This window comes from Leuciscus leuciscus (genome assembly GCF_965113295.1).
Source record: "Leuciscus leuciscus genome assembly, chromosome: 21".
Taxonomy (NCBI): domain Eukaryota; kingdom Metazoa; phylum Chordata; class Actinopteri; order Cypriniformes; family Leuciscidae; genus Leuciscus; species Leuciscus leuciscus.
The window spans coordinates 31,026,139-31,052,900 of NC_138745.1; the positions used below are offsets into that span (position 1 = coordinate 31,026,139).

Sequence of the window (26,762 nt, forward strand, 5' to 3'; positions counted from 1 at the left end):
TTACAGACTTGTTAATGCTAAATGGTATTAATCGTGTAGTCTTGGAATTATTTAATCCACAATACATATAATTCACTCTTTATAATTTCACTATAGTTACATTCAACTCACCAAATACTGATCCCTGCTATAACTACACCAGTCTGGATGAGCCTTGGCGAGCCACTGACAATTCTGTCTCCAGTAATATGTGTGATTATAATGTCAACTGGAATGGCTGGTACAGGCTGTTCTACAATGGTCAGAGTGTCCAGATGTCAGAGTCATGTGTTGGTTATGGCATGTGTGGCTCAGAGAACCCACTGAGGCTCAACGGCCCTCACCCACAGCTAGGAGATGGAGTGGTCACCCGGCAAGTCTGCAGTTCCAAAGGGAATGACTGCTGTGGTCACAGGTCTCATCCCATACAAGTCAAAGCTTGTCCAGGGAATTATTATGTGTATGAGTTTGTCAGGCCACTATTGTGTGCATCTTACTGTGCAGGTAAATGTATTTCCTCCATTTACACATATTTTTTTTTTATGTTGTGTTTGAACATTTTGGCCTTTAATGTAAAAAATGTCCCTGGTACCAGATGTCACAAGCCTTAATATCCCATCTGCATCTACAACATCATCTACTACAACAACAGTGGCAATCCTACCCCAACAATCCATTACTGACCCAGGTATTATACTTTTTCCTAATGTAAAAAAAAAAAAAAAGATTTTGTTTTTTATAACTTAAAAAAAAAATCTAAAACATCACAGGCGGGATTTTGTGTGATAGACTACAACAGAGCGTTATGTACTGGCTAATTCATCTTTAATTCATCTAATTCATTTTCCTTACTTTTATTTTGTGATTATTTTAATTCCTTTCTGTGTAAAGCACTTTGAATTACCATAGTGTATGATGTGCTATATAAATAAACTTGCCATGCCTTGCCTAATTAGTTTTATTTATATAAATTTAGGTTTAATTTTCAAAACCATAATCTAATCTTCTTTCTCAAACTTTGCAGGGAGTATTGCTATACTTATTATCTTTGTATTTTAACATTTTATTTTTCATAATCACAAACTATTCCCCAAACATACAACAATAACTTTCATTATTGTAAAACAGAATTTAAATGACATAAAATGAAGATCAATACTATACCTACCACTACAACGCATTAAAAATATCAGAATATCAGATGAATGTGTCCGACTTTTTGATCACACAATAATCATATAACTTTTGTCACTTTTGTTGTGAAATAGTTTACTTTAAAATATACGTCAAATATACAGTACGGGGCTGAGGTACAGTGAAACGTAAACTCTAGTTGGCTTATTTGAATGATTCATTAAACAATGGATCAAAACAAGACATGTCTTGACTGACGTATAATGTCGCAGCATTTTTGCAGAAAGTTTCCTATAATTTAAATGTTAAAGGAGCATTGGAGTTACATCATTGCCACCATTACGCAAAACTTGTTTGTAGATTCATTGGCTGCTCGACTATTTTGTCATTTCTAATTTCTAAATAAAGAGATGCTTTACAATTCTCTGTGTGTAACTTAAAACGCATGTAAGTGAGTCTGAAACAAAAGCCTTACAAAAAAAAAAAAAAATCCACTCCAAGGAAGATTCCAAGCCACAAGTGTAAAATATGTAGGCTATAGTCATTTTAATTATTTAGTTAAAACTTTTTTTCCCCCACAGCCCTCACCTTTGACCCTTGCTATAGCTACACTGTGTTGGACGATCCTTGGAGAGCAACTGACCATCGATATACTTTCAATTTGATGTGTGACGCTTATGTCAACTGGGTCGGCTGGTATCGTCTCTTCATTGGTGGCCAGAGTGTTCAGATGCCAGACACATGTGTTGATCGGCTAAGCTGTGGCACTCATGCCCCACTGTGGATGAATGGTCCACATCCACGAGTCGAGGATGGAGTGGTCTCTCGAGATGTCTGCGGTCACTGGAGCAATGACTGCTGCTATTTCCATTCCTATCCGATTAATGTTAAAGCCTGCCCTGGCAATTACTACGTCTATGAGTTTGTTAGACCAACTTTCTGCTATGGGACCTACTGTGCAGGTAAAGCATAATTTGCATTCACTAATGTATGTGTTTGTGTAATGTATTACATTTATGAGTTTGTTAGACAATCTGTCTGTTTTTGACATACTGTGGAGGTAAATACATTAACATGTGTCTTTTACATATTTAATTGATATTTGTATCTAATTTATTAATTAAATGTTAATATTCATAATTTTTTTGGCAGAAGTTAGGAACATTAGCATCAACAATCCTACTGTCACTCCAGAGACAACCTTGGCTGGTAATGTAGTATTATATGCCCTCTACTGACTGTTAATGTTTTGACGTGGGTGTGTTTGTGTCAGTATAAAGACTGTAGATAAAATAGTGTTTGAAATTTGCAGATGTTATCATGTCAAATATAGTAAAGTGAAATATGAATACGTAAACATTAAGTGTAGTTGGACACGAAAGTCTGCAAGTTGCTTGTGTGTATATGTATGATTTTAAAAGTGTTCATAAGTGTAAAGATTTTGTACAGCTACAATTTTTACAATTTGTCAATTTCAAGTGGAGTTAATAGAGTAAAATGAAATAAGTAAATTATAATGAATAATAAATAAATTCTAAATTCATATAAATATAAATTAATTCTTATTCTTTGTTGTTTTCGTAACAGTGGCTGTACGCAGTGATCCTTGCTACAACTACACAGCCCTAGATGAGCCTTGGAGAGCAACCAACTATCCGTTTTCATACAATTGTGATGCTTTTGTTAATTTTGTTGGCTGGTATCGTCTCTTCATTGAGGGTCAAAATGCTCAGATGCCAGAAACATGTGTTGCTCAGTTCAGCTGTGGCACTATTGCTCCATTGTGGCTTAATGGTCAACACCCTAGAGTCGAAGACGGGGTTGTCACCCGACATGTCTGCGGCCACTGGAACGATGACTGCTGCAATTATGAATTTAATCCAATGAAAGTGAAAGCCTGCCCTGGCAATTATTATGTATATGAGTTCATCAATCCAGTGTTCTGCTATGTGGCATACTGCGCAGGTAAATATATTTACATTCACCCTTGCACGTGTAATATGTACATGTTAGACAAAAATTGTCTAACTGTATAAGTGTAACTAATATTCATTTAAATCTTTTCAGAAGTTATGAGGAATAATATCATCAACAGTACAACTGTAATGCCACAGACCACCCCAACTGGTAATTTAATCTTTTGTGTCCTTTTTGACACATTTATTTTAGTCTAACTGTATAGGCTGATCTGTATCATGGAAAACGAGGAACAAGTCTAGTTGTGTCTGTAGGTAAAGTTGATAAAACAGAGTGGAATGTACAATCTTCAATTTAACATAATTACCAAAGGAAACTTGAGTAAAGAAATCACAAAAATGACTTAAACTAAGTAATTAGTAAAGAAATATTAACAATTTTAATAATTATAGCTATTCAGTTTTTTTAGTTTTTATTAATACAACTGTATGCATCTTGCGGAAGAACCTTGTTTTGGTTGTGTTTCGACTCTGTGTTTCACTGCACGGATGAATGTGGTTTGCACTGGTGTACACATGAAAAAAGAAAAGAAAAAAAAAGATGACATCTGAAAAGGTGCCATATCCTATGCTGTTGTTTTGACTGAAAGGAAACAGTAAAGGACGTAAAAAAAAAGTTTACATTTCAAGTTGTTAAAGTGCGCTCATTTTGCTTTTTCGAATATTACCTTTTAAAGATCAAAATGCGCGACAAATAACGTTATTGTTTCCAAAAAGAAAGAATTGCTGAACGGCTGAAACGAGTCATCAGCAATTCCACTCTCATTTCCTGTTACATACCTATGTAACAACAACAGATTTGCATAATGCCAGCCTATTGTCTTCATTGGCTGCCCGCGAACAACGTCTACTTTGACCCGCCCCTCAATCACTGTAATTGTAGCTGAGGCCTGGAAGAGTTGAGAAGGGTGTATAGCTGCTGCTTGGAGATCTCCAAATGGGTGTGGTAACTCCAAAACGGGATGGGATCTCTAAAACAGGGCATGGTTTCCTTCCATTGATCATCAGACACGACATGAATGCATGTTTTTCCCCCCCCTAAAAAGCAGTTTTTTAAAGATTTCATTGGTCATGTCAATCCAGCAAGACTTGCGCTGAAGAAAACCTTTACTTTATGTCAAAAATATACCAATGTGTTTCACTTGAGACTCTTCCTCAGAGTGCACAACAAACACAAAGTATGCATTTAAAAAACCTCCATATTGAGTTAATCATTTAGTGTTAGGGGACAAAGGGAATTAGAAACAGCTGACAAGCTCAACTCGCAGCACCACTTTCCATTTTAGAAAGTAATTAATGACAAGGCTTAATTATATAGATAAAACAATTAACCAATCAGAATACATCCTTATCAAGTTGGCATGTCCTAGGGATTCAATTAATAATCATCAAACATGCCAATTTGATAAGGATGTATTCTACTACATTTTACTGATAATGATTCTTTTTTGAATAAATCAATGCGTTTTGAATAAATGTATCGATTCTTTTCAAAAGGTGTAGTGATTCTTTTTGAAAAATTTATTTATTTTCGAAAATGTAGAGATTCCTTTTGAAAATGTAGCGATTCTTTTTGAAAATGTAGCGATAAAAAAAAAAAAGATTCTTTTTAAAATAAATGTATCGATGTATAGCTTTAACAAGATAATATTTTACTTGCGAAAGATTTCTTACTATAACAAAAATAGATGATATTTTATAGATAGGGGTGGTGGTGGCGCAATGGATAAGACACATGCCTTTGGTGTGAGAGACCCGGGTTCGAATCCACTGTGAGACACCAATGTGTCCTTGAGCAAGACACTTAACCCCTAGTTGCTCCAGAGGCGTGCGACCTCTGACATATATAGCAATTGTAAGTCGCTTTGGATAAAAAGCGTCAGCTAAATGAATAAATGTAAATGTAAATGTATTTTGATTGATCAAACCATAATGCCTTTAATAATGCAATTACTGATTATTATTTTATATTTTTTACATTTATCGCCATATAATTTATCATCCAAAAGGCTTCATTTGGTCAACATATTCCTTTAAGATATCAGACCATCATATTCCTTGTTTTTGTCACTTGATTGGCAAATCAAATTGGCAGCCCAGAAGCAGTTCTTTTACATTTCTATACTATATGATATACAGTATCTATAAGCTTAAACCCCTTACTACAATGTCACTCTTTTCATCTTTTGACTCTCTTAGTAGTCACAACTCCCAGCTCTGACCCATGCTCTGATTATAAAATTCTTGATGATCATTGGAGAGACGTGCTCCATTTCTACGGCCAATACTATGGACATGATGACACTCTTGTTGAATGGAATGGCTGGTATCGACTGTATTTGAATGGAGAACCTGCTCAGATGTCTGAGTGGTGTGTGAGTTTCTCAGGATGTGGTGGTGATACTGGACTGTATCTCAATGGTTCTCATCCACGGCTTGAGGATGGGGTGGTGACCCGTGAAGTCTTGGGAACTTCTTGGAGGTGGAACTCCCAATGTGGCTACTATAGATCTACCTCCATACAAGTCAAAGCATGTGGAGGAAATTATTACGTCTACAAACTTGTCAAACCAGAGGTGTCAATTCCTAGGCCTACTTACTGTGCAGGTGCTTGTGTGTTTTGTATATATTACATGATTCTTCTCTGTATGAAAGATTAATGTTTTGGTATAGCTCAATTTTGATATTACATTCCAATAATAATATGTAGTGATAGCATCAAAATTGTACTTTAATAACATCAAAATTGTTTTAACCAGACTATAGACACAAAGCCATGAGATATCATCATTATGCATTTAAGTTTTATAACAGTGATTTCACTAAAACCCTTTTTCTCCTTAACAGTTACTTTCAACAACATCAGTGTTGATCCTTGTTACAACTATAAATCTCTGGATCGTCCCTGGAGAGCCACAAATGAAAGTGGATTGTGGATTTGTGATGACTCTTTCTCTTGGAATGGCTGGTACCGACATTTCTACAATGGAATGAACATCCGAATGGCAGAGAGTTGTGTTAGCACAGGCAGCTGTAACACAGATAAAAGTCTGTGGCTCAATGGTCCTCACCCTCAGATAGAGGATGGAGTGGTGACCAGGGAGGTCTGTGGAAGCACAGGGAATGGCTGCTGCGATTTCAAATTAACACCCATCAGAGTCAAAGCTTGCCCAGGCGATTACTATGTTTATGAATTTGTTAAACCACAATATGGGTGTTCAGGATATTGCACAGGTAATATATTTCAGCTTTTTTTTAATAGTGTTTTTTTTTTTTTTTATATATATATATATTTTTTACTATTTAAAAATTATTTCAGTAATGTGTTAAATTTAACTTTTTAGATGCCAGCACATTATCCTTGCTTCCCACTACTAGTCCAGCTACCATTTCTGGATTCAGCATTACCTCGAGTAAGTTTCTACTGTGAAAACTCATAAAATCTTTAGTCATGCTTAAATTGTCATGAAACAAAATAAACCATATTCTTCAAGTCATTCAAGCGCAGATTCTGTTCTACTTTGCACAGTTTTCTTTTTCTGTTCTTGTTGAAATAAACTTTTCTTTCTTTTGTTCTCATCACGTGCCATCTACACAGATTACGACCCCTGCTATAACTACAACATTCTTGACAATTACTGGAGAAGCACACTCAATTACTGGTATATGTATGGATATATATCTGGAAATGATGACACTCTAATTGAATGGGATGGCTGGTATCGTCTCTTCATTAATGGATCGAGTGCTCAGATGCCTGAGTGGTGTTTCAGTTATATGTCATGTGGAGGTTTTAGTTCTCTGTGGCTTGATGGCTCTCATCCTCAGCTGGAAGATGGAGTTGTTACTCGTGACGTCTACGGCTCTGTTAATGGCCAGTGCAATTCCTACAGATCTGACCCAATCCAAGTCAAAGCCTGTCCTGAAAATTACTATGTCTACAAACTTATAAGGCCAAAGCCATCAATCCCAGTGCCTGTATATTGTGCAGGTACAGTTATTATTCTTCATACCTTATTTATGGTATACCATGAATTATATTGTCACCTTTCATATGACAACTGCATTTACAGATCTGCAAACAATACATGGGTTAAATTGTTAAATCTTAAATGTATTTAGTCTACAATACACGTAATGCACTTTTAAAATTGTCTCTATAGTTTCGTTCACAACTCCAAATACTGATCCCTGCTACAACTACACCAGTCTGGATGAGCCTTGGCGAGCCACTGACAATTCTGTCTTCAGTAGTATGTGTGATTATAATGTCAACTGGAATGGCTGGTACAGGCTGTTCTACAATGGTCAGAGTGCCCAGATGCCAGAGTCATGTGTTGGTTATGGCATGTGTGGCTCAGAGAACCCACTGTGGCTCAACGGCCCTCACCCACAGCTAGAAGATGGAGTGGTCACCAGGAAAGTCTGCAGTTCCACAGGGAATGACTGCTGTGGTTACAGGTCTCATCCCATACAAGTCAAAGCTTGTCCAGGAAATTATTATGTGTATGAGTTTGTCAGGCCACTGTACTGTGCATCTTACTGTGCAGGTAGATTTCCTAATATGCTTTAGTCATTTATATTTCAGGTTGTGTTTGGAAATTATTGAAATTTAATTATTATTTCTTACTTTATAACAGAAGTTATAAGCACGCCATCTGCATCTACAACAACATCTGAAACAACAGTGTCAATTACACCCACAGAATCCATTACAAGCCCAGGTAAAGTTTTGTACTGTTTCTAAAATGTCTTAGAATTATTTTATGTGCATCTTTTTCATTACATTTATTTCCATATATATATATATATATATATATATATATATATATATATATATATATATATATATATATATATATAACGACCCTCACCAACAGGGAATCTGAATAAGATTCTATCTTCTTCTATAATGCCTGATGAGTTTGGAGAACACCTGACCAGAGATCACAGACCATTCCTCCATACAGAATCTCTCCAGATCCTTCAGATTCCCAGATCCATGTTGGTGCTTCTTCTCTTCAGTTCAGCCCACTCTTTTTCTATAGGGTTCAGGTCAGGGACTTGGTTTTGTGCTCAGTGACCCATTTTTGTTTTGATTTTGATGTTTGTTTTTGGATCACTGTCCTGTTGGAATTTCCAAACATGGCCCATTATAAGATTTCTAACTCAGACTGTCAGGTTTTGATTTTTTATATGGTGGTATTTGATCGAATCCATGGTGCCATGTATCTGAACAAGATGTCCAGGACCTCTGGCAGAAAATTAGGCCCACAACATTAAAGATACAGCAGAGTATTTCATTTTACACATGGGGTACTTTTTTATCCCTGTATGAACCAAACCCATATGAAGTGTTTGCTGCCAAAAAGCTCCTTTTTTGTTTTTGTTTCATCTGTCCATAGAAGGTTTGAAAAGTAACTGACACTACTGGAACTTCAAACGGGATGGGTTATATGGTCAGATAAAAAAATAAAAATAAAAAAAAGATTAAGATGCAAACACTTAAGGGTTTGTGGCACACAGGGATAAAAAAAAGGACCCCATGTGTGAAATGAAATACTCTACTGTATCTTTAATGCTGTGGGCTTAATTTTCTGCCAGAGGTCCTGGACATCTTGTTCAGATACATGGCATCATGGATGCGATCGAATACCAACAGATAAAAAATCAAAACCTGACAGCCTGTGCTAGAAATCTTATAACGGGCCATGTTTGGATCTTCCAAACAGGACAGTGATCCAAAAAGCAAACATCAAAATCAAAACAAAAATGGGTCACTGAGCACAAAACCAAGCATCTGCAATGGCCATCCCAGTCCCTGACCTGAACCCTATAGAAATTGAGTGGGCTGAACTGAAGAGAAGATCCACCAACATGGATCTGGAAATCTGAAGGATCTGTAGAGATTCTGTATGGAGGAATGGTCTCTGATCTCTTGTCAGGTGTTCTCCAAACTCATCAGGCATTATAGGAGAAGACTCAGAGCTGTTATCTTGGAAAAGGAGGTTGCAAAAAGTATTTAATAAAAGGGGGCAAATAATTGTTCCCAACGTGTTTTGGAGAAAACTAGTTTTACTGATGCTCCAGTTGTGGGTCAATTAAAACTACACAAAAATTCAGTCATAAATAAATGTTTAATAACTCAGTTTATTTAGCAACTCATTCATTTATATTGTTAAAGTTTCCACAACAGAGGCTATTCATTTCGACCCTTGCTACAACTACACTGTGCTGGATGATTATTGGCGATCAATTAGCAATCAACATTCCTCCTCCATAATGTGTGACGCTTATGTCAACTGGGTCGGCTGGTATCGTCTCTTCATTGGTGGCCAGAGTGTTCAGATGCCAGACACATGTGTTGATCAACTAAGCTGTGGCACTCATGCCCCACTGTGGATGAATGGTTCACATCCACAAGTCGAGGATGGAGTGGTCACTCGAGGTGTCTGCGGTCACTGGATGAATGACTGCTGCTATTTCCAATCTAATCCCATTAAAGTAAAAGCCTGCCCAGGAAATTACTACGTCTATGAGTTTGTTAGACCAAATTTCTGCTATGGGACCTACTGTGCAGGTAAGCATATTTTGCATTCACTAATGTATGTGTTGACAGTGTATCTGTGTACAGTGTTTCTTTGTTAATTAGCCAGTGTTCATCATGCCACAGAGCATCACAAATGACTGTAATGCATTGTGTGTCCTGTTTGACCTAGTTTTTGGTTGAATGTACAGGCAGATCTGTATAATGCAACAGTAGTTTTCTGTCGGTAAAACTTAAAAAAAATACAAAATTTAATGTGCAAACCACCATCTACACATTCAAAGACCATTAAAAAGTTATTAAGGAAATCATAACAACAAAAGGAAGCCTTAAACAACAGTCTAACATTTTTTTAAACATTAATCAAGTGACATTTAGCTTTCGGATTTTTTTTCCTATTTTCAGAAAATAAAAGATTCAGTTTCATCACTTTTATGAAAGTGCTCAAAAGAATGATAGCTAGTGGTCGAAATGGGTACTGCAGTCCAAATTCTAAATATCGGAGAAAGTTGTTTTCTGCGTCCTCCTCAGACTCGACCCTTACGAGAATTGCCAGTTTGAGGACACGCAACAGGAACGAGCGAAATTGACGAAATTGATGAGCGAAATTGAAAGCCGATGAGACTTAGCCGATGAGAGATTTTTAGATGGATTCCAAGGCTTTTTAGGTTGGGTAGAGTCTGCAATCTCTGACCCAGTTTGTTTGCTGGCTGCAATACACTGATTTCACGCAGCCGCCATTTTGAAAATCGAAAGTGAGGCTCCGGTGGGAAGAACCCTGGAAGTAAAGATAAACAACAATGCCTTGGATTACCAACCTGAAGCTGCTGTCGCGATTTACACTATTGGATGTTAATATTCAATATAGGATATGTATATAGTTCATTCCTGCTTCTTTTTTTACATTCTGAATTATATATATAAAAAATATTTTATTTATAAATGAATTTCACTGTATATAGTCTAAAGTATGAAAGAAATGTATGTACATTTTTAGAATTGACACAACATCATTAAACACAACAATATGCCATCGCATTCACGACTCTCCTGTGATTAAAGGCGACACTTCCGGTTTTCTTCCCACCGGAGCCTCGCTTTCGATTTCAAAATAACGGCTGCGTGAAATCAGCGTATACGCTGTGTTTCCCGCCAACTGGCATCCCGGGGTGTCGAAATACTATTGGGTGAACTGGCAGTGGGCGGATCACACAGACCAAAACAAAAACAGACATGCCAACACAGAACGCACATTTCAAATTTAAACAACTGGCTGTAGAAGTGTTTTTCTGAGAAACAAGTATGTGAACTCAGCATGTTTTCTAAATATCTGCAAACATATTAGTGAACAAGTACATTTAATGCCAATGTAATTTTTTTATTTTTTTTTATTCTTGTCCAAAAAACTTATTTTATTTATACATTAATCAAATAATCAGCATTCTTTGTAGTAATTTTTATTTAATAAATAAGATTTAACAGCTTGTTGTATTTGTGACTATTTGTAAAGTAAAAATCCCTCCCTTTGCTTTCTCTTTTTTTCTCTTGACACTCTTCTCTTAAAAGCCCCAACTCCCAGCTCTGACCCATGCTCTGGTTACAATATTCTTGATGATAACTGGAGAGATTTGCACCAGAACAACTATTATTACTATGGCCGTGATGACACTCTTGTTGGATGGTATGGCTGGTATCGACTGTATTTGAATGGAGAAACTGCTCAGATGTCTGAGTGGTGTGTGAGTACCACAGGATGTGGTGGTTATACTGGACTGTATATCAATGGTTCTCATCCACGGCTTGAGGATGGGGTGGTGACCCGTGAAGTCTTGGGAACATTTTCGTCGTCGTCGTGGTGGTGGTGGTGGTGGTGGGGGAACTCCAATCAATGTGGCTACTATACATCCACCTCCATCCAAGTCAAAGCCTGTCCAGGAGATTATTACGTCTATAAACTCATCAAACCCGATGTGTCAATCCCTATGCCTACGTACTGTGCAGGTGCATTTTTAATATTACATTTATGTATATATGAAATGATTATTATGGAAGATTAAAACTTTGGTACTGCTTAACTTTACTACCTGCACATATACAAATGTATTGGAAGTTGAATGTTGAATCTTTTTATTGATCATGGATGTTTTAACCAGTTAGACTAAAGACATGCAGCCATGAGATAATACCATCATTCATTTTTTTTAAATAATATTTTATAATGTAAATATACGCTACTATAAACTATGATTTCACTAACAGACTTTTTTCTCTTTAACAGTTGCTTTCAACAACATCAGTGTTGATCCTTGTTACAACTATAAATCTCTGGATCGTCCCTGGAGAGCCACTAATGAAAGTGGATTGTGGATTTGTGATGATCACTTCTCTTGGAATGGCTGGTACCGACTTTTCTACAATGGAATGGACATCCGAATGGCAGAGAGTTGTGTTAGCACAGGCAGCTGTAACACAGGTAACAGTCTGTGGCTCAATGGTCCTCACCCTCAGATAGAGGATGGAGTGGTGACCAGGGAGGTCTGTGGAAGCACAGGGATTGGCTGCTGCGATTTCAAATTAACACCCATCAGAGTCAAAGCTTGTCGGGAAGATTATTATGTCTATGAATTTGTAAAGCCACCTTCATACATTTGTTCAGGCTACTGTACAGGTACGCTTTTTCTGTATTGCTTTTTAAAAAAAAAATGTATTCAAAACATATTATACTATTATACATTTATATTATTTCACTAATCTCTTACAATTCCCTGTTTTCAGATCGTAGCACTATATCAAGTTCTTTTTCCTCTACAAGTCCAGCTACAATTATTGGATCCAGCATGAGTAGGTTTTTTTTTAAGTCAAAAAGTATTTTGTCTTTTGTTTAAAGGTCACTAAACATAACATCTTTTTTTGTCTTTAAGACATTAAGTGAAATGTACGGTGACCGGGAGGGGACATGTTCAGTTCATTTAGTTTTGTCGTGGCCACAACATTTTAACTTGTAGGAACGTGATAATATGTCCTGGCCATGAGATAATTTTGTCGAGGTAACATCATCCCTGTGTCTCTCTGACGCTTCCATTCAGACAGTGGCGCCCTGAATTTAGTGATTCAGGTTGTAAGATTTTATTTATTTTTGGTTAGGCTGTCTGGTTTGAGGAGTTGAGAGAATTGGGAAGTGAGACGGTGAGTTTACGCTCACACTCAGACGTGAGTATGGGACACTAGGTCCTTGGTTGCAGGCTGGTGTCTTACCGAAAGCCATCAGAGGCAGATGGTTGGTGATAACTCAATTCCATTGAGGAGTCGGAGGAACACTGGAAGCCATTAGTGGCAGAAGGTGTTGGAATACCTCCTCCCGATTGAAGGGCAGGAGGTCACTAGTAAGCTGGGAACTTGCTACTAGTGTGTCTCATGAACCAAAGCTGTTTTATTCTTCTTCTTTTTTTGAAAGATAATTTTTTTGCCGTTTATTGGATAGGACAGTAGCTAGACAGGAAGTGAGGTGGAAGAGAAAGAGGGGGGACGGGATTGGGAAAGGTCCACGAGCCGGGACTCGAACCCGGGTCGCCCGAATCACAACGGTGCTACATGTCGGCGCACTTGTTTCGGCACCGACACTGTTTGATTTTTTAAGTCTATTTGTAACTTTTGAAATAATTAATTAAAATAATATAATTTAACAATTTTTATTCTCTCCTATTATTGTTTTATAATAATTTAAATTCCTTTTCTATGCAAAGCACTAGTATGAAATACGCTATATAAATAAACTTGCTTTGCCTTGCCTTGTAGCTTGAATATTCTTTTTACATATAGCCTAGTAATAACAACAAACTATCCAAACTTCATTCGAATGTTGTCACAGGCACCTTATTTATCGTCACATACTGGCATAGCCTACAGAAATACAGGCATAAAAAAATAAAAAATAAATCTTTACAAAGGTATTTACAAAATATATACTTTAACATAAAATAGGAACATTAATTAGGTAAAGGCATACATGAAATGAAGGAGAAAATAAAGCAAATAAATAACAATTAATAAAAAAATATAACCAATAATAATAATAATAGTAATAGCAATATAAAAATATATATATACAAGATCAGTGAATGGATTTAAAAGACTGGGATGGGATAGATTATTTTATTTTTATTTTAGACCTGTATTATTTTATGTTCTTACATATTCTTTTAACATTTATTGATAATAACAAACTGTTATTCGAATGCTGTCTATGGCAAGTCTATGACTGTCTATGACATAAGATCTTAAGGTCATGACATCACATCGCGTGGCCATCACACAAGGATGTCGTTATCTGGACAAAATCAAATTGTGGCCACGACATATTATCACTTTCCCATGAATTAATAGGTTGTGGCCACAACAACAAAACTAAGTGAACCGAACATGTCCTCTCCCAGTCACCTTAGACATTAATGCAAATTATAGTATTCCCTAAATCAAATGATAGGAGGAATTAATAATGAGCTTATCGCGAACAGTATAAGGTAGTCTCAGACATAATTTTGACTGCTGTTTATGTTGCTTGACTGGCATGTTAAACGGCCGATCACAGCTTGCTTTTTCCAAATGGCTATTCAAATAATGGCAGCAGTCCCTGTCAATGCTCCTGCTTTCCTGCTTCCCCTCTCCTAATTCAGTGTCTGTACTAAACAGGACAAGCAAGAGTATTAGCTAAATGGCCAGTGTCACTAACTGACACATTAAATGTAGCTTAGATGAAACCTAATGTAATGCAATGCAATCTCAGATTTCACTGTTCCTTTCTTAAATACTGCATGACGCTTTTTAAGAATTTTAGCAACGCTAGTTACATAGTGTATCCATGGCTTGAACATCTGCCATTATTGTGAAGTGAAAGGATTTAGGTAAATTCTACACATTTCATTTTGTCCATTTCTGTCTCATCAGATGCTATCAACACAGATCATGACCCATGTAACTCCTACAACATTCTTGACAACAGCTGGAGAAGCACATTTAATTATTGGTTCCAATATCAATATGATGACACTCTAGTTGAATGGGATGGCTGGTATCGACTCTTCATTAATGGATTGAGTGCTCAGATGCCTGAGTGGTGTTTCAGTTATATGTCATGTGGAGGTTTTAGTTCTCTGTGGCTTGATGGCTCTCATCCTCAGCTGGAAGATGGAGTTGTTACTCGTGACGTCTACGGCTCTGCTAATGACCAGTGCAATTCCTACAGATCTGACCCAATCCAAGTCAAAGCCTGTCCTGGAAATTATTATATCTACAAAATGAAAAGGCCAAAGCCATTGATCCCAGCCCCCACATATTGTGCAGGTACAGTTATTCTCCTATGTCTTTTACTTACTTACTTATTATGAGTTAAATTGTGGATTAAAGGATTTGCGTTTGTTTTTGAAGAAAATCTTAGCAACATTTTTACTGTTCGTTAAACAGTTGTTTTCACCACTCCGAGTGCTGACCCTTGCTACAACTATAACAGTCTGGATGAGCCCCGGAGAGCCACCATCAGCCCATACTACGATAAATATTATTACTATGGAATATGTGATTATAATGCCAACTGGAATGGCTGGTACAGGATGTTCTACAATGGTCAAAGTGCCCAGATGCCAGAGTCATGTGTTGGTTATGGCATGTGTGGCTCAGTGAACCCACTGTGGCTCAACGGCCCTCACCCACAGCTAGAAGATGGAGTGGTCACCCGGCAAGTCTGTGGTTCCACATGGAATGACTGCTGTGGTTACAGGTCTCATCCCATACAAGTCAAAGCTTGTCCAGGAAACTATTATGTGTATGAGTTTGTCAGGCCACCATTCTGCTCTGCTTATTGTACAGGTATGTTGGTGTTCAAAACATGTTAAATACATGTCATGCACACACACACACACACACACACACACACACACACACACACACACACACACACACACACACACACACACACACACACACACACACACACACACACACACACACACACATATATAATATATAATATATAATATATATATATACATACATGCCCTTTCATTTACTGATAATTATGATAATTATTGACTAAAATATCAAAGCTGAAAAGTTACTTTCCAGTTTTCAGCCACATACATTTTTAATAAAAACCATTATTATTAGTAGCAGCAGCAGTAATAGTAGAAGTGCTAGTGGTAAATATCCTCATAATTTTTTTGTATGCTTTTAAATTATGATAGTCATTGGACCAATATAAATATTACAGTTTGCATTTTTGTTTTTTATCTTTACAGAAATTAGTACCACAAATACAACAGGATCAAGTAATTCCTCAGGTATTTTATTACAATAGCTAAATTGTCTACTAATTATCTCAGTAATAAATGTGATCTGTTGTGTGAGCTTTATTGCCCCAAAATACAGTATACCACATGTTTCTGACTTTACCACAGTTGCTGGACCATTTTATCCATTTGGACCTGAAGACACAGAGAATGATCGTTCTGATGATGGAATTTCACCAATGATCTCCCTTCAGCAACAGTTCATATTTTTTGGACAGACATACAACCAAGTATATGTAAGCAATCTGATTTTATTTAACCATACCAATCACAGTGAGTTATAAATGATTTTAACTTTTGAATGATCAAAATAGTTCCATTTCAAGGGAACTCAACGTTGCGTCATGGTGTTGACCCAATGGGAACGCCTACTTGTGTGCCGTAATTTGAAGCACGTGTGAAATCACGCCAATCATATTGGTGACAAAGGTTACAGCGTCAACAAGACTATAAAAGGGCACCTTACTCAGGGAATCCCAGATTCTTTGTCTTCTGAAGCTCCGTGTCTGTTTCAGTGTCCCTTCCTTCCAGTGGAGTATGAACATAGGTAATCGTTTTTTACATTCTGAACAAGCGCAAAAAATGCCGAAAGCTTGTTTGAGTGTGCACAGCGCGTTATAAAATAATGTGTTCTGATTGGTCAAACGATGTTATTTATAGTTCGTTAATTTTAAATTTAATTCACATGATAAGTTTTACATAATACACAACACTGTTAATCTAATGGGGATAGTAAGGGGGATGCTTTTTGAAAATGTTTTCAACAAGAGAGATACTATTTGCCTGCACCGGCATCTCCAGACAATTAGAATCTAGGGGTTATATGACGTAGGTGCCCTTTTATGGTCTTGTTGATGGTCTTAGTCACCTGACCTCTGTCGGCCAATAGGATTGGTGTGATTTCACACATGCTTCAGACACCAGCACACGCTGAAGCCATTCCCAGAGAATCAATGCCATGATGTAGCATTTATTTCCCTTCTCTTCCGCTTCCTCATCATTATTGCTAACTTTAAAACTCTCATTTTAATCTATTTCTAACTCTTACTCAACATGTATGAGGTAAACATTAATAAAAGAAAAATTATAGTTTGTTGTAAATGATGGCTCTGTTTCTGCTTGTCTGGATTAGCATGGCAAAAGTATTGTGTCCATGACAACATTATCCTAATTTCAGATCAGCAACAATGGATTCTTGACATTTGATTGGCCGTGGTACAGCTACATTCCATACCAATTCCCAGGTTATAGTGGAAGAGATATCATCGCTCCATTCTGGACAGATATTGACAATCGTGGCAATGGTGTCATTTCGCATCGTCAGTACACCTCTGGCAGTGTCCTTACAGAGGCCACACAAGACATTAACCAATACTTCCCTGACCTGAGCTTCTCTGCTACTTGGGTCTTTGTTGCAACATGGGACAGAGTTGCATATTACCCATATTCTGGAACCGTAAGAAACCCAATCTGGTTTTGTAAAATCTTCTTGTTCTTATTCATATTTGAGAAATCCAAATGAATATAATCCACAAATATAGAGTTGCTATAATGTGCATTGTATGATTACTGTTTTTGTTACATTTAAAAAACGTATGTTGGCCAAAATATGATTTTTTTCATTTGGTCATTTTCAGGAAACATCTTTCCAAGTGGTTCTGATTTCAGATGGTCATTTATCATTTGTTTTGATGAATTATGGAACAATTGTGCCAACTCAACGATATGTACAGGTGTGCAAAACATAATAAGTTTAAAATATTCCAGTTGACTAACTTAAAAAGATATTTGTTTGATAATGTTTTCTTTTGATTGCTTATTACAGGCTGGTTATGACACCATCAGCTCTAGATACCACTTCTCAATTACTGGATCGCTACTGAGTAACATCACAAGCTTAACATACAGCAGTAATGTCAATGTGTCAGGCAGATGGGCCTTCAGAACAGATAATGGATTACGGGGTTGTCAATTTAATGGTAATGTTATTATTTCTCTTTAATTTAATAACTTTCTATTTGCAGTGACCATTGGAGTGGCCACTTTCCATTTCAGTGTAGCTTCTTGTAGAAAAAACGTCATGTGTGAAAAATAAGTATTGTGTGAAACTATTGTAGGTATTTCAGTGCAGCTTGGGGACTCTTTCTGGAGTGATGCCACCTGTCAGCAGAGATGTACCTGTACAGGAAGCGGCCTCCAGTGTAGCCAGGAGCCCTGCAGTTATTCCCAAGCCTGCCGTCCAGCTGCCTTCCAATACTCTTGCCAGAACATTCAACGGCAAACCTGTACCATCTCCGGTGACCCTCACTACTATACCTTTGATAATCAGGTTTTTCACTTTCAAGGGACCTGCACTTATGTTCTATCTGAGGTTAGTCTTTCACTTGATATTCTATGGCTTTCTGATTATTGTATTAAAGGTATGAAACAAATCAGTAATCCTTTAATTATTTAGGCTTGTGGCGACGGTTTGCCATACTATCGCATTGAGGGCAAAAATGAGCATCGGGGCAGCACACATGTGTCATGGACACGGATGGTCAGAGTGTTTGTCTATGATGAAGTAATTGAACTGGTCAAAGATCACTATTATGATGCAAGGGTTAGTATGACTTTCTTTGCTTTGATTCTCATTTGAATGCAGCCTTCTGTTCAAATTCCTAATTTCCTTTTTTCCAACATTGTCTAGGTTAATGGAAGCTTTGCAGCATTGCCATTCAACCTCCACAATGGCTCCATCCAGGTTTATCAGACAGGTTTTTCTTTGGCCATCAGCACAGACTTTGGTCTAGTTGTTTCATATGATGCATACAGCTACGTCCGCATCTCTGTACCTTATGACTACTTTAACGCCACCTGCGGTCTGTGCGGGAACTTTAACCTGCGCCCTGAAGATGACTTCCATTCACCCAGTGGGGAGATCTTGAGCTCAGATGTGGACTTTGCCAACAGTTGGAAAGTGCAAAGTGACATAGATCCTGAATGTCATAATGTCAGGTGCACAGGTCTGGCTTGTGCTGTTTGTACTACTGATGAAATGAGTGTTTACAGTGACACCAACCACTGTGGAATCTTAGGTGACGTTGTCGGCCCATTTGCCTCTTGCCACCCTGTGCATGTGCCACAGACCTATATAGAAAACTGTGTCTATGACGTTTGCTTGGGAGGAGGGTACCAGCCCATTCTGTGCCAGGCTCTCAATGTGTATGCTACTCAGTGTCAACAGCAGGGTGTACACCTTGGGCAGTGGAGACAGCAGGGCTTTTGTGGTAGGTATCTTGCTGAGATGAATGATTTGTCTAAATAAAAGATTACAGGAACTGATTTGTATTATTTATTCTCTTCCGCCATTTCCAGAGATTCAGTGCCCTCAACACAGTCATTTTGAGCCTCAAGGAACAGGCTGCCCTGCAACGTGCAGTAATCCATCTGCCCCAATGAACTGTCCCTTGCCCAATCAGGAGAGCTGCATATGTGATCCTGGATACATCCTCAGTGCTGGAGAGTGTGTGCCTGAAGCAAATTGTGGCTGCACCTTTGAGGGCTTCTATTACACTGAAGGACAGTCAGTGGTGTTGGACGGTGACTGTGGGAGACGGTGTGTATGCAGCGGCATGTCAATGATCTGTCATCAGCACCATTGTGGTCCAGCAGAGGTTTGTGGAGTCCATGACGGTCTGAGAGGCTGCAGACCCATTGGTTATGCTACCTGTTCAGTTGAAAACCTAGGATCATATCATACCTTCGATGGACAAAGTTTCAGATACAATGGAGCTTGTGGTTTGACCCTTGTTAGAGTGATGGGGCCATCCCCCCTACCGCACTTTGTGTTGACAGTGGAGAAAGTACCCAGAGGTCTTCATGACTTTGCCAGGTTCCTGAAGTTTGAGGCAGAAGGAATACAGGTCGCAATTGAAATGGGAGAGGGCAGCAATGTAAAGGTTAGGCAAAAATATCAAGTCACTAAACTTTTTTTTAGTAAGAGAGCATAATTGCATTATTTTCCAAATTCATTTGCAAAATGGAAAAGTTTATCTGTTTATCATTCTCTCCAGGTGGATGGACAGATGGTGGGTCTGCCTGTCACTGTTAGCTCTGGTCAAATCCGCATCTATCACAGTAGTGTGAGGGGTTTTGTTTTGGAAACAAACTTTGGGGTGACCGTGAGAGCTGACTGGCCACACATTGTCCGAGTCACAGCACCGAGCACATACAACGGTACACTTGGGGGTCTGTGTGGGAACTTGAACGGAGACATTGCTGATGAGTTTTACACTCCAGATGCTGTCCTTTTGAATGACACCCAGCTGTTTGCGGACAGTTGGCGTGATGGATCCCTATCAGCCCACTGTGAGGACCCACCTGACATCTGGGAACCAGGACATTATCAGAACAGCAGCCAGTTCAATGAACAATGTGGTATCATGGCAATGGATGATGGACCATTTGCTGAGTGCAGCAGAACACTAGATCCTCAGCAACGGATAGCAGATTGTGTTAAGTTTCTGGAGCAGACACAAGGTGCCAGAGAAGCCTTATGTGAGGCTCTGCGAGGTTACACGCTGCTTTGCCAACAGAATGGCATTGCAGTTGAAGAGTGGAGAAGTTTCACCCACTGTGGTAAGCATCTAGTGTTGCTCCTGCTCACCTAAAACTTAAATTCATGAAGCACCAATGTGCTTAACATTTCTGTCATTGTTTTTCTGTCATTGTTTTCAACCAGAATCCACCTGTCCAGCAAATACCCATTATGAAATTTGCGGCACGTCCTGTCCTGCATCCTGCCCCAGCCTCTCGTTTCCATTTCAATGCACCTTGCAGTGCCAGGAGGGATGCCAATGTAATGATGGAAATGTGTTAAATGGAGATCGCTGTGTGCCCCCCACTGGTTGTGGTTGTCACTACTCTGGTCGTTATCGGCAGGCTGGAGAAAGGTTCTGGCATGGTGAAGAGTGCCAGTTCTTGTGTGTTTGTGATGGAATCACTGGAAATGTCCATTGCACACCATCTTCTTGCAGCGAAGAAGAGGTCTGCCATGTGTTGGGTGGCGAGTACGGCTGCCATCCTCGTCCACATGCTCGTTGCTCTGCTTCGGGTGACCCCCACTACATGTCATTTGATGGATCCTTCTTTGACTTCCAGGGCACATGCCGCTATGTGCTAGCCACAGTCTGTAATGACACTATTGGGCTTCCGCATTTCCATGTGGATGCAAGGAACGAGGCGTGGCATGGACTCCTGGTGGCGATTACTGTTGAAGTTTTTGTCAATGTCTCTGGGCATCTTGTGCACATGTCACGGGACATGAATGGTCATTCTACCGTTGAGGTAATCAAGCATTGCTCTTTGTAATTTCCCTTGATAGACAAAAACAATGATTAATGACAGGCTTGTGTATGAGGCCATGATATACAGCAGACATTCTTAGAACACCTTGCTGATATTTTCCTTTTCATTCAGGTTGATGGAGAGACCAGAAACCTCCCCATCCTGCTTGATTCTGGTCAGATGTCTGTCTACTCCAGTGGACAGTACGTATTTGTATCAACCGACTTTGGTTTCAGCGTGAGTTATGGTGGATCCTGGGCAGTGAACATCATTGTACCAGCAGAGTACAGTGGGGTTACATGTGGCCTCTGTGGCAACTTCAACGGCCAGAGGAACGATGACTTCATGATGCCTTCAGGTGCTCTCGATCGTTCAGCAGACCAGTTTGGGGCAAGTTGGAAGGTTGAGGACGAGCTGCCATGCAATGATGGGTGTGGAAACAATTGTCCTTTGTGTCAGGATCAGACAACTTCCCGTTCCCTGTGCGACATCATCAGGTCCAGTGAGGGTCCATTTAGCTTCTGTCATGTTTATGTGGATCCTGAAGCCTACTTTAATGACTGTGCTTTCGATGTGTGCCTTTCTGGAAACCGTAATGATGTCCTATGCCGCTCGATCCAAACCTATGCGAGTGCCTGTCAATCTAACAACGCCATTGTCTACCCCTGGAGAGAAAGCACATCCTGTGGTGAGTGAGATAATTTTAGGTTATTTCCATTAGTGTGTGTCATTAGCTTGTATTGTGAACAAATGGTATACATGAGATGTACTTGATGCCAATCCATTTTGTTTGTTACGTTTCCAGTCATGACCTGCCCTGAGAACAGCCACTATGAGTTGTGTGGCACAGACTGTGGTCACACTTGCGCCAGTAGCATTGACTCTAGTTGTGAGCACACATGCTCAGAGGGATGCTTCTGTGATGATGGATTGGTGAGGAGTGGAGGACACTGTGTACCAGTGGAGCAATGTGGCTGCCTTTATGACGGATTCTACTTTAATGTGAGAATTTAAAAACTCTTTTAACAAAGCTTTATTAGATATCACCGGATATTGAAAAGCAGAGCCTTGTATGTAGTGTTACTGCAAAAACAACTCTTCAAACATACATGTCCTCCCTTCTTGAAATGTAAAGTTCATCGTTTTGTGATATGTTTTCATAGGTTGGCGAACAGTTCTGGGATCTAGAATGTTCTAATCTGTGTGAGTGTTTTGCTCCAAATGATATGCGCTGCTCTGCTTCATCTTGCCGACCGACTATGGAGTGTACGGTCAGAGGTGGACGTCGGGGCTGCTATGGTCAGTGCACATCTCATATTAAGTTGTGTTAATTACATCAGCATTTGTCTTTGGGTAGATGATCACAATCTTTTTCATGGAATCTCCTCCTTACAGAAGAGAGCACCACATATATGACCACCACCAGATCAAGTCTTCCCTCAGGTATTTTTGTAAAAATTTAGAAAAAAAAATACACAAATTCAAAGAAGTCATGTAATATGTGATATCAGCGATGATATTTGAGGGTTTTTTTAACTCATAAGTTCTGACAGGTCTATTTGATCCATTTGGTGCTTGATTTGTTATTTATTATAAAACAATCTGTATAATTCTTTTTTTTTTTATATATCTAAACAGTGTTAGAGTGTATGGTACTTATAAAGCCATTAGTTGCTGTAATGTCAATTTCTATTTAGTGTTAATTCCGGATAAAGAACTACACTACCCATAATCCTTAAAAGAAAACTCTATAAATCAAAAGATCAAAGCAAACAAATCAGGGTGAAAGAGCTGTGCAGTGACCGCTCACCCCATGCAGCACTGTGAAATCGAGTTCTTCCATTTTCCAACTTTGTATATATTTGTGTGTAGATTACTAGTTTTCAATCTATTTAAAATTCATAGTTTTTATACTTATAACCAGTGACGTTACTTAAATAGTTATATAATTGTCATTTGCAATGCCTTGTGGGACTGTAGTAAATTTCATCATGAAAGATGTATAATGCACATTCTTGTACTCTTGTCTCTCCCAGATTTTCACATACCCCTTTTCAAAGTTTGTAATGTTGTGATTTGTCTCAGAGAAGTTTGACTTTGTTCAGAAGTCTTTATTGAAGAACTCTTTCCAAACCTTATGGAGAAATTAAATAGAAAAAATTATTTGGGGAGTAAGGGTGCAAGGGACGATCATTGTTGTGCTCTATAGAGATGTCAGAGTTGGCATGTAATGTGGAAAACATCGTTTTTTCTCTACAGAACAGAGCACCACATACCCAACCACCACCAGATCAAGCATTCCCCCAGGTATTTTTGAAAGAATTTGAAGAAAAAAAAAGATAGTAAATGCAAAGGTGAAGTAATTTGATGTGATATCATATTTTTTCCCCCTCCCCCCCCCCCCCCCCCCCCCCCCCCCCCCCCCCCATAAATTCCCACAGCTGTGTTTTATCCATTTGGAGCTGGTGACACAGAGAATGATCGCTCTGATGATGGGAGTTCATCTGTGATCTACCTTCTGCAACAGTTCATATATTTTGGACAAACATATAGCCGAATATATGTAAGTCAGTGTAAGATGCCAGCTTTTTTAATTTGTGATCATGGACTCCAAATAGAGGTCACCTGTGAGGAAATTACCATTCATTGCATTCCTTCTTTCTGTTACTAATGACTTCTGAATGCTCAATTTGATTTATTTATTTTATTTGATTTATTATAATTTTTACATGTAAAACATAATAATTATATGTATATATATTTTTTTTTATTACATTTTTATTATTTAATTAATATTTCTAATTTTAGTCTATTTGCTACTCTTTATTGACCTGCCAGCAGCCATATCACCCTGTAGCCCTAGACTGTCGCCCACTGACGCTAAGCAGGGTTGAGCCTGGTTAGTACCTGGATGGGAGACCTCCTGAGAAAACCAGGTTGCTGCTGGAAGAGGTGTTAGTGAGGCCAGTAGGGGGTGCTCACCCTCTGGTCTGTGCGGGTCCTAATGCCCCAGTATAGTGACACTAAACTGTCAAAAAAAAGCACCGTCCTTCGGATGAGACGTTAAACCGAGGTCCTGACTCTCTGTGGTCATTAAAAATCCCAGATGTCCTTCGAAAAAGAGTTGGGGTGTAACCCCAGCATCCTGGCCAAATTTGCCCATTGGCCTCTATCCATCATGGCCCCCTAATCATCCCCATATACTGATTGGCTTCGTCACTGTCTCCTCTCCACCAATAAGCTGGTGTGTGGTGGGCGTTCTGGCGCAGTATGGCTGCCGTCGCATCATCCAGGTGTATGCTGCACATTGGTGGTGGTTGAGGAGATTCTCCCTACCACCTTCCAAGCACTTTGAGTGCTGAGAAATGCGCTATATACAGTAAATGTAATGAATTATTATTATTATTATTAACTCTTAAAGGCACAATATGGGATTTTTTCTCCACTAGGGGTCGCTAACCTATTTACAATAACAAAGGCGTAGATTGATGACGCAACATTTGCTATGAATTATGGATTTTGTCGTCAACGTCAAGCCGACCGATCTAATAATGTATATGGATTACTGAATACATCGATGCTTTTATCATGACTGTGATATGAAGCAGTTCGGGATTGCTAAGAGACAGCTATCAGCTCCAAACGCGATGCGAGTCCCGCGGATATAACGTTAAAAGGAATATGGACATTTCATTCTACTGAACTACACGCAGAATTACTACTCACAGGTCAGTTTATTAGACAAATTAAACTTGAGAGGTAACGCAGCGCTGTTTCACTTGGTCTAACATTACACTATCACTCTAAACTGCATTTGAATGTGTTGAAATGTATGTGTTAACGTTAGTTTGCCTGTATGAGACTAGCAGTAAGCTAGCTAGATCAACATTAGAATAACATACAGATCATATTCTAACATTTTATCATTGTTGAACTATATAACCTTGATTAGTTTTATGTAAATGTGCTCACCTGTTTAATAAAGTAACGTTACATGTAGGAGTTGTCGAAGTCTCGGACGTGGAGCTCTCGTTTATATAGTGTCCATGGGAGCTCTCGACATCTCGAAAACACCGCGCTGATATTGATTCTCGGTTTAGTTCTCCTTTTTTATCCAAAGTCTGCTTGCCATGGTCCATAATGTTTGAACGAAACAACAACAGCGTGCAAATAGACATTGCGAACTACACAGTTGTCCGCGTCAGTTTGGTTACTATCAGAGGGCTCTGGTTCATAGCTCTGGTTGCCATGGCAGCACGAGCGGAAACCAGAGACAACACGGATATGACGGCATTGACGGCGACAAAACGGAAATAAAGACACGGTCCGTGTCTTCGAATTAAAATATTAATTTCTCTGGATTTAGAAGTTAATTGGAACTGTCGGGATAATGTAAATACACAACTTTAAAAAATATATAACATAGATATAGTGATTTTTTATATTTTTAAATAAAAAAAAATACATATTGTGCCTTTAATTGACCTGTTTCTTTGGTAGTTTGGATTAAATGTTCAAACATAACTGGATTTTTACAATATTTTAAAAGAAAGTGTGTATGAAAAGAAATCTTTATCTCTTTCAGGTCAACAACAATGGACACCTGACTTTTGATGGGCCATTTCACAGCTGGACTCCATACCAGTTTCCAAGTTATGGTGGAAGAGATATCATCGCTCCATTCTGGACAGATATTGATAATCGTGGCAATGGTGTCATTTCGCATCGTCAGTACACCTCTGGCAGTGTCCTTACAGAGGCCACACAAGACATTAACCAATATTTCCCTGACCTGAGCTTCTCTGCTACTTGGGTCTTTGTTGCAACATGGGACAGAGTTGCATATTTCCCTCTATTAGGAACAGTAAGAAACCAATTTTATAAATTCTCTCTGTTCTTGTTCAATGACAAATTTAAGAAATCAAAATGAACATCATGAAGCAAGGTTGCTACACATTACTGGGTATATATTTTGTGACATTCAGACAACTCTTTTTTTTTGGTCAGCACTTTATTTTTATTGTTGTCTCTTTTCAGGAAACATCTTTCCAAGTGGTTTTGATTTCAGATGGCCATTTCTCATTTGTTTTAATCAATTATGGAACAATTGCGCCAACTCAACGAAATGTACAGGTGTGAACAAGTAAATAAAAAATAGAGGTCTAGGAGACAATTTAAATAAGATGCTGAAAGCTTTGTCCTAATTTTTCACAGGCTGGTTATGACACCATCAACTCAAGATACCATTTCTCAATTCCTGGATCATTCTCTAATAACATCACATACTTAACATACAGCAGTAATGTAAATATGTCAGGCAGATGGGCCTTCAGAACAGATCATGGATCACGGGGTTGTCAATTTAATGGTAATGTTTTTTTGTTGTTGTTTTTTTCTCCCATTGATGTGATCCTAGACTACATAAATTATTTGGTATTTGCAGGAATCATTCAGTTA

The 26,762-nt window shown here is 38.6% G+C and overlaps 1 protein-coding gene across 5 annotated transcripts in view; it reads left to right on the forward strand.

Annotated features, from left to right (window-relative positions):
* LOC309485165 (IgGFc-binding protein) overlaps positions 1-26,762 on the forward strand; it is a 62,180-nt gene that overhangs the window by 12,124 nt on the left and 23,294 nt on the right. For 4 of the 5 annotated variants that reach the window (XM_082151827.1, XM_082151828.1, XM_082151830.1 and 1 more), the window contains exons 6-43: positions 97-483; positions 575-667; positions 1,695-2,075; positions 2,266-2,322; positions 2,701-3,078; positions 3,181-3,240; positions 5,289-5,696; positions 5,937-6,323; positions 6,434-6,502; positions 6,688-7,080; positions 7,253-7,639; positions 7,730-7,813; positions 9,274-9,669; positions 11,203-11,637; positions 11,915-12,304; positions 12,412-12,477; positions 14,581-14,976; positions 15,097-15,498; positions 15,927-15,968; positions 16,086-16,213; positions 17,155-17,433; positions 17,615-17,710; positions 17,803-17,956; positions 18,095-18,348; positions 18,433-18,579; positions 18,667-19,246; positions 19,335-19,918; positions 20,033-20,597; positions 20,701-21,305; positions 21,438-21,993; positions 22,111-22,307; positions 22,469-22,604; positions 22,701-22,748; positions 23,565-23,612; positions 23,747-23,868; positions 25,891-26,169; positions 26,343-26,438; positions 26,520-26,673. In XM_082151827.1, the coding sequence (XP_082007953.1) occupies positions 97-483; positions 575-667; positions 1,695-2,075; positions 2,266-2,322; positions 2,701-3,078; positions 3,181-3,240; positions 5,289-5,696; positions 5,937-6,323; positions 6,434-6,502; positions 6,688-7,080; positions 7,253-7,639; positions 7,730-7,813; positions 9,274-9,669; positions 11,203-11,637; positions 11,915-12,304; positions 12,412-12,477; positions 14,581-14,976; positions 15,097-15,498; positions 15,927-15,968; positions 16,086-16,213; positions 17,155-17,433; positions 17,615-17,710; positions 17,803-17,956; positions 18,095-18,348; positions 18,433-18,579; positions 18,667-19,246; positions 19,335-19,918; positions 20,033-20,597; positions 20,701-21,305; positions 21,438-21,993; positions 22,111-22,307; positions 22,469-22,604; positions 22,701-22,748; positions 23,565-23,612; positions 23,747-23,868; positions 25,891-26,169; positions 26,343-26,438; positions 26,520-26,673 (10,239 nt within the window). The remainder of the gene's footprint in view (positions 1-96; positions 484-574; positions 668-1,694; positions 2,076-2,265; positions 2,323-2,700; positions 3,079-3,180; positions 3,241-5,288; positions 5,697-5,936; positions 6,324-6,433; positions 6,503-6,687; positions 7,081-7,252; positions 7,640-7,729; positions 7,814-9,273; positions 9,670-11,202; positions 11,638-11,914; positions 12,305-12,411; positions 12,478-14,580; positions 14,977-15,096; positions 15,499-15,926; positions 15,969-16,085; positions 16,214-17,154; positions 17,434-17,614; positions 17,711-17,802; positions 17,957-18,094; positions 18,349-18,432; positions 18,580-18,666; positions 19,247-19,334; positions 19,919-20,032; positions 20,598-20,700; positions 21,306-21,437; positions 21,994-22,110; positions 22,308-22,468; positions 22,605-22,700; positions 22,749-23,564; positions 23,613-23,746; positions 23,869-25,890; positions 26,170-26,342; positions 26,439-26,519; positions 26,674-26,762) is intronic. The other variant, XM_082151831.1, reaches the window with a different exon arrangement.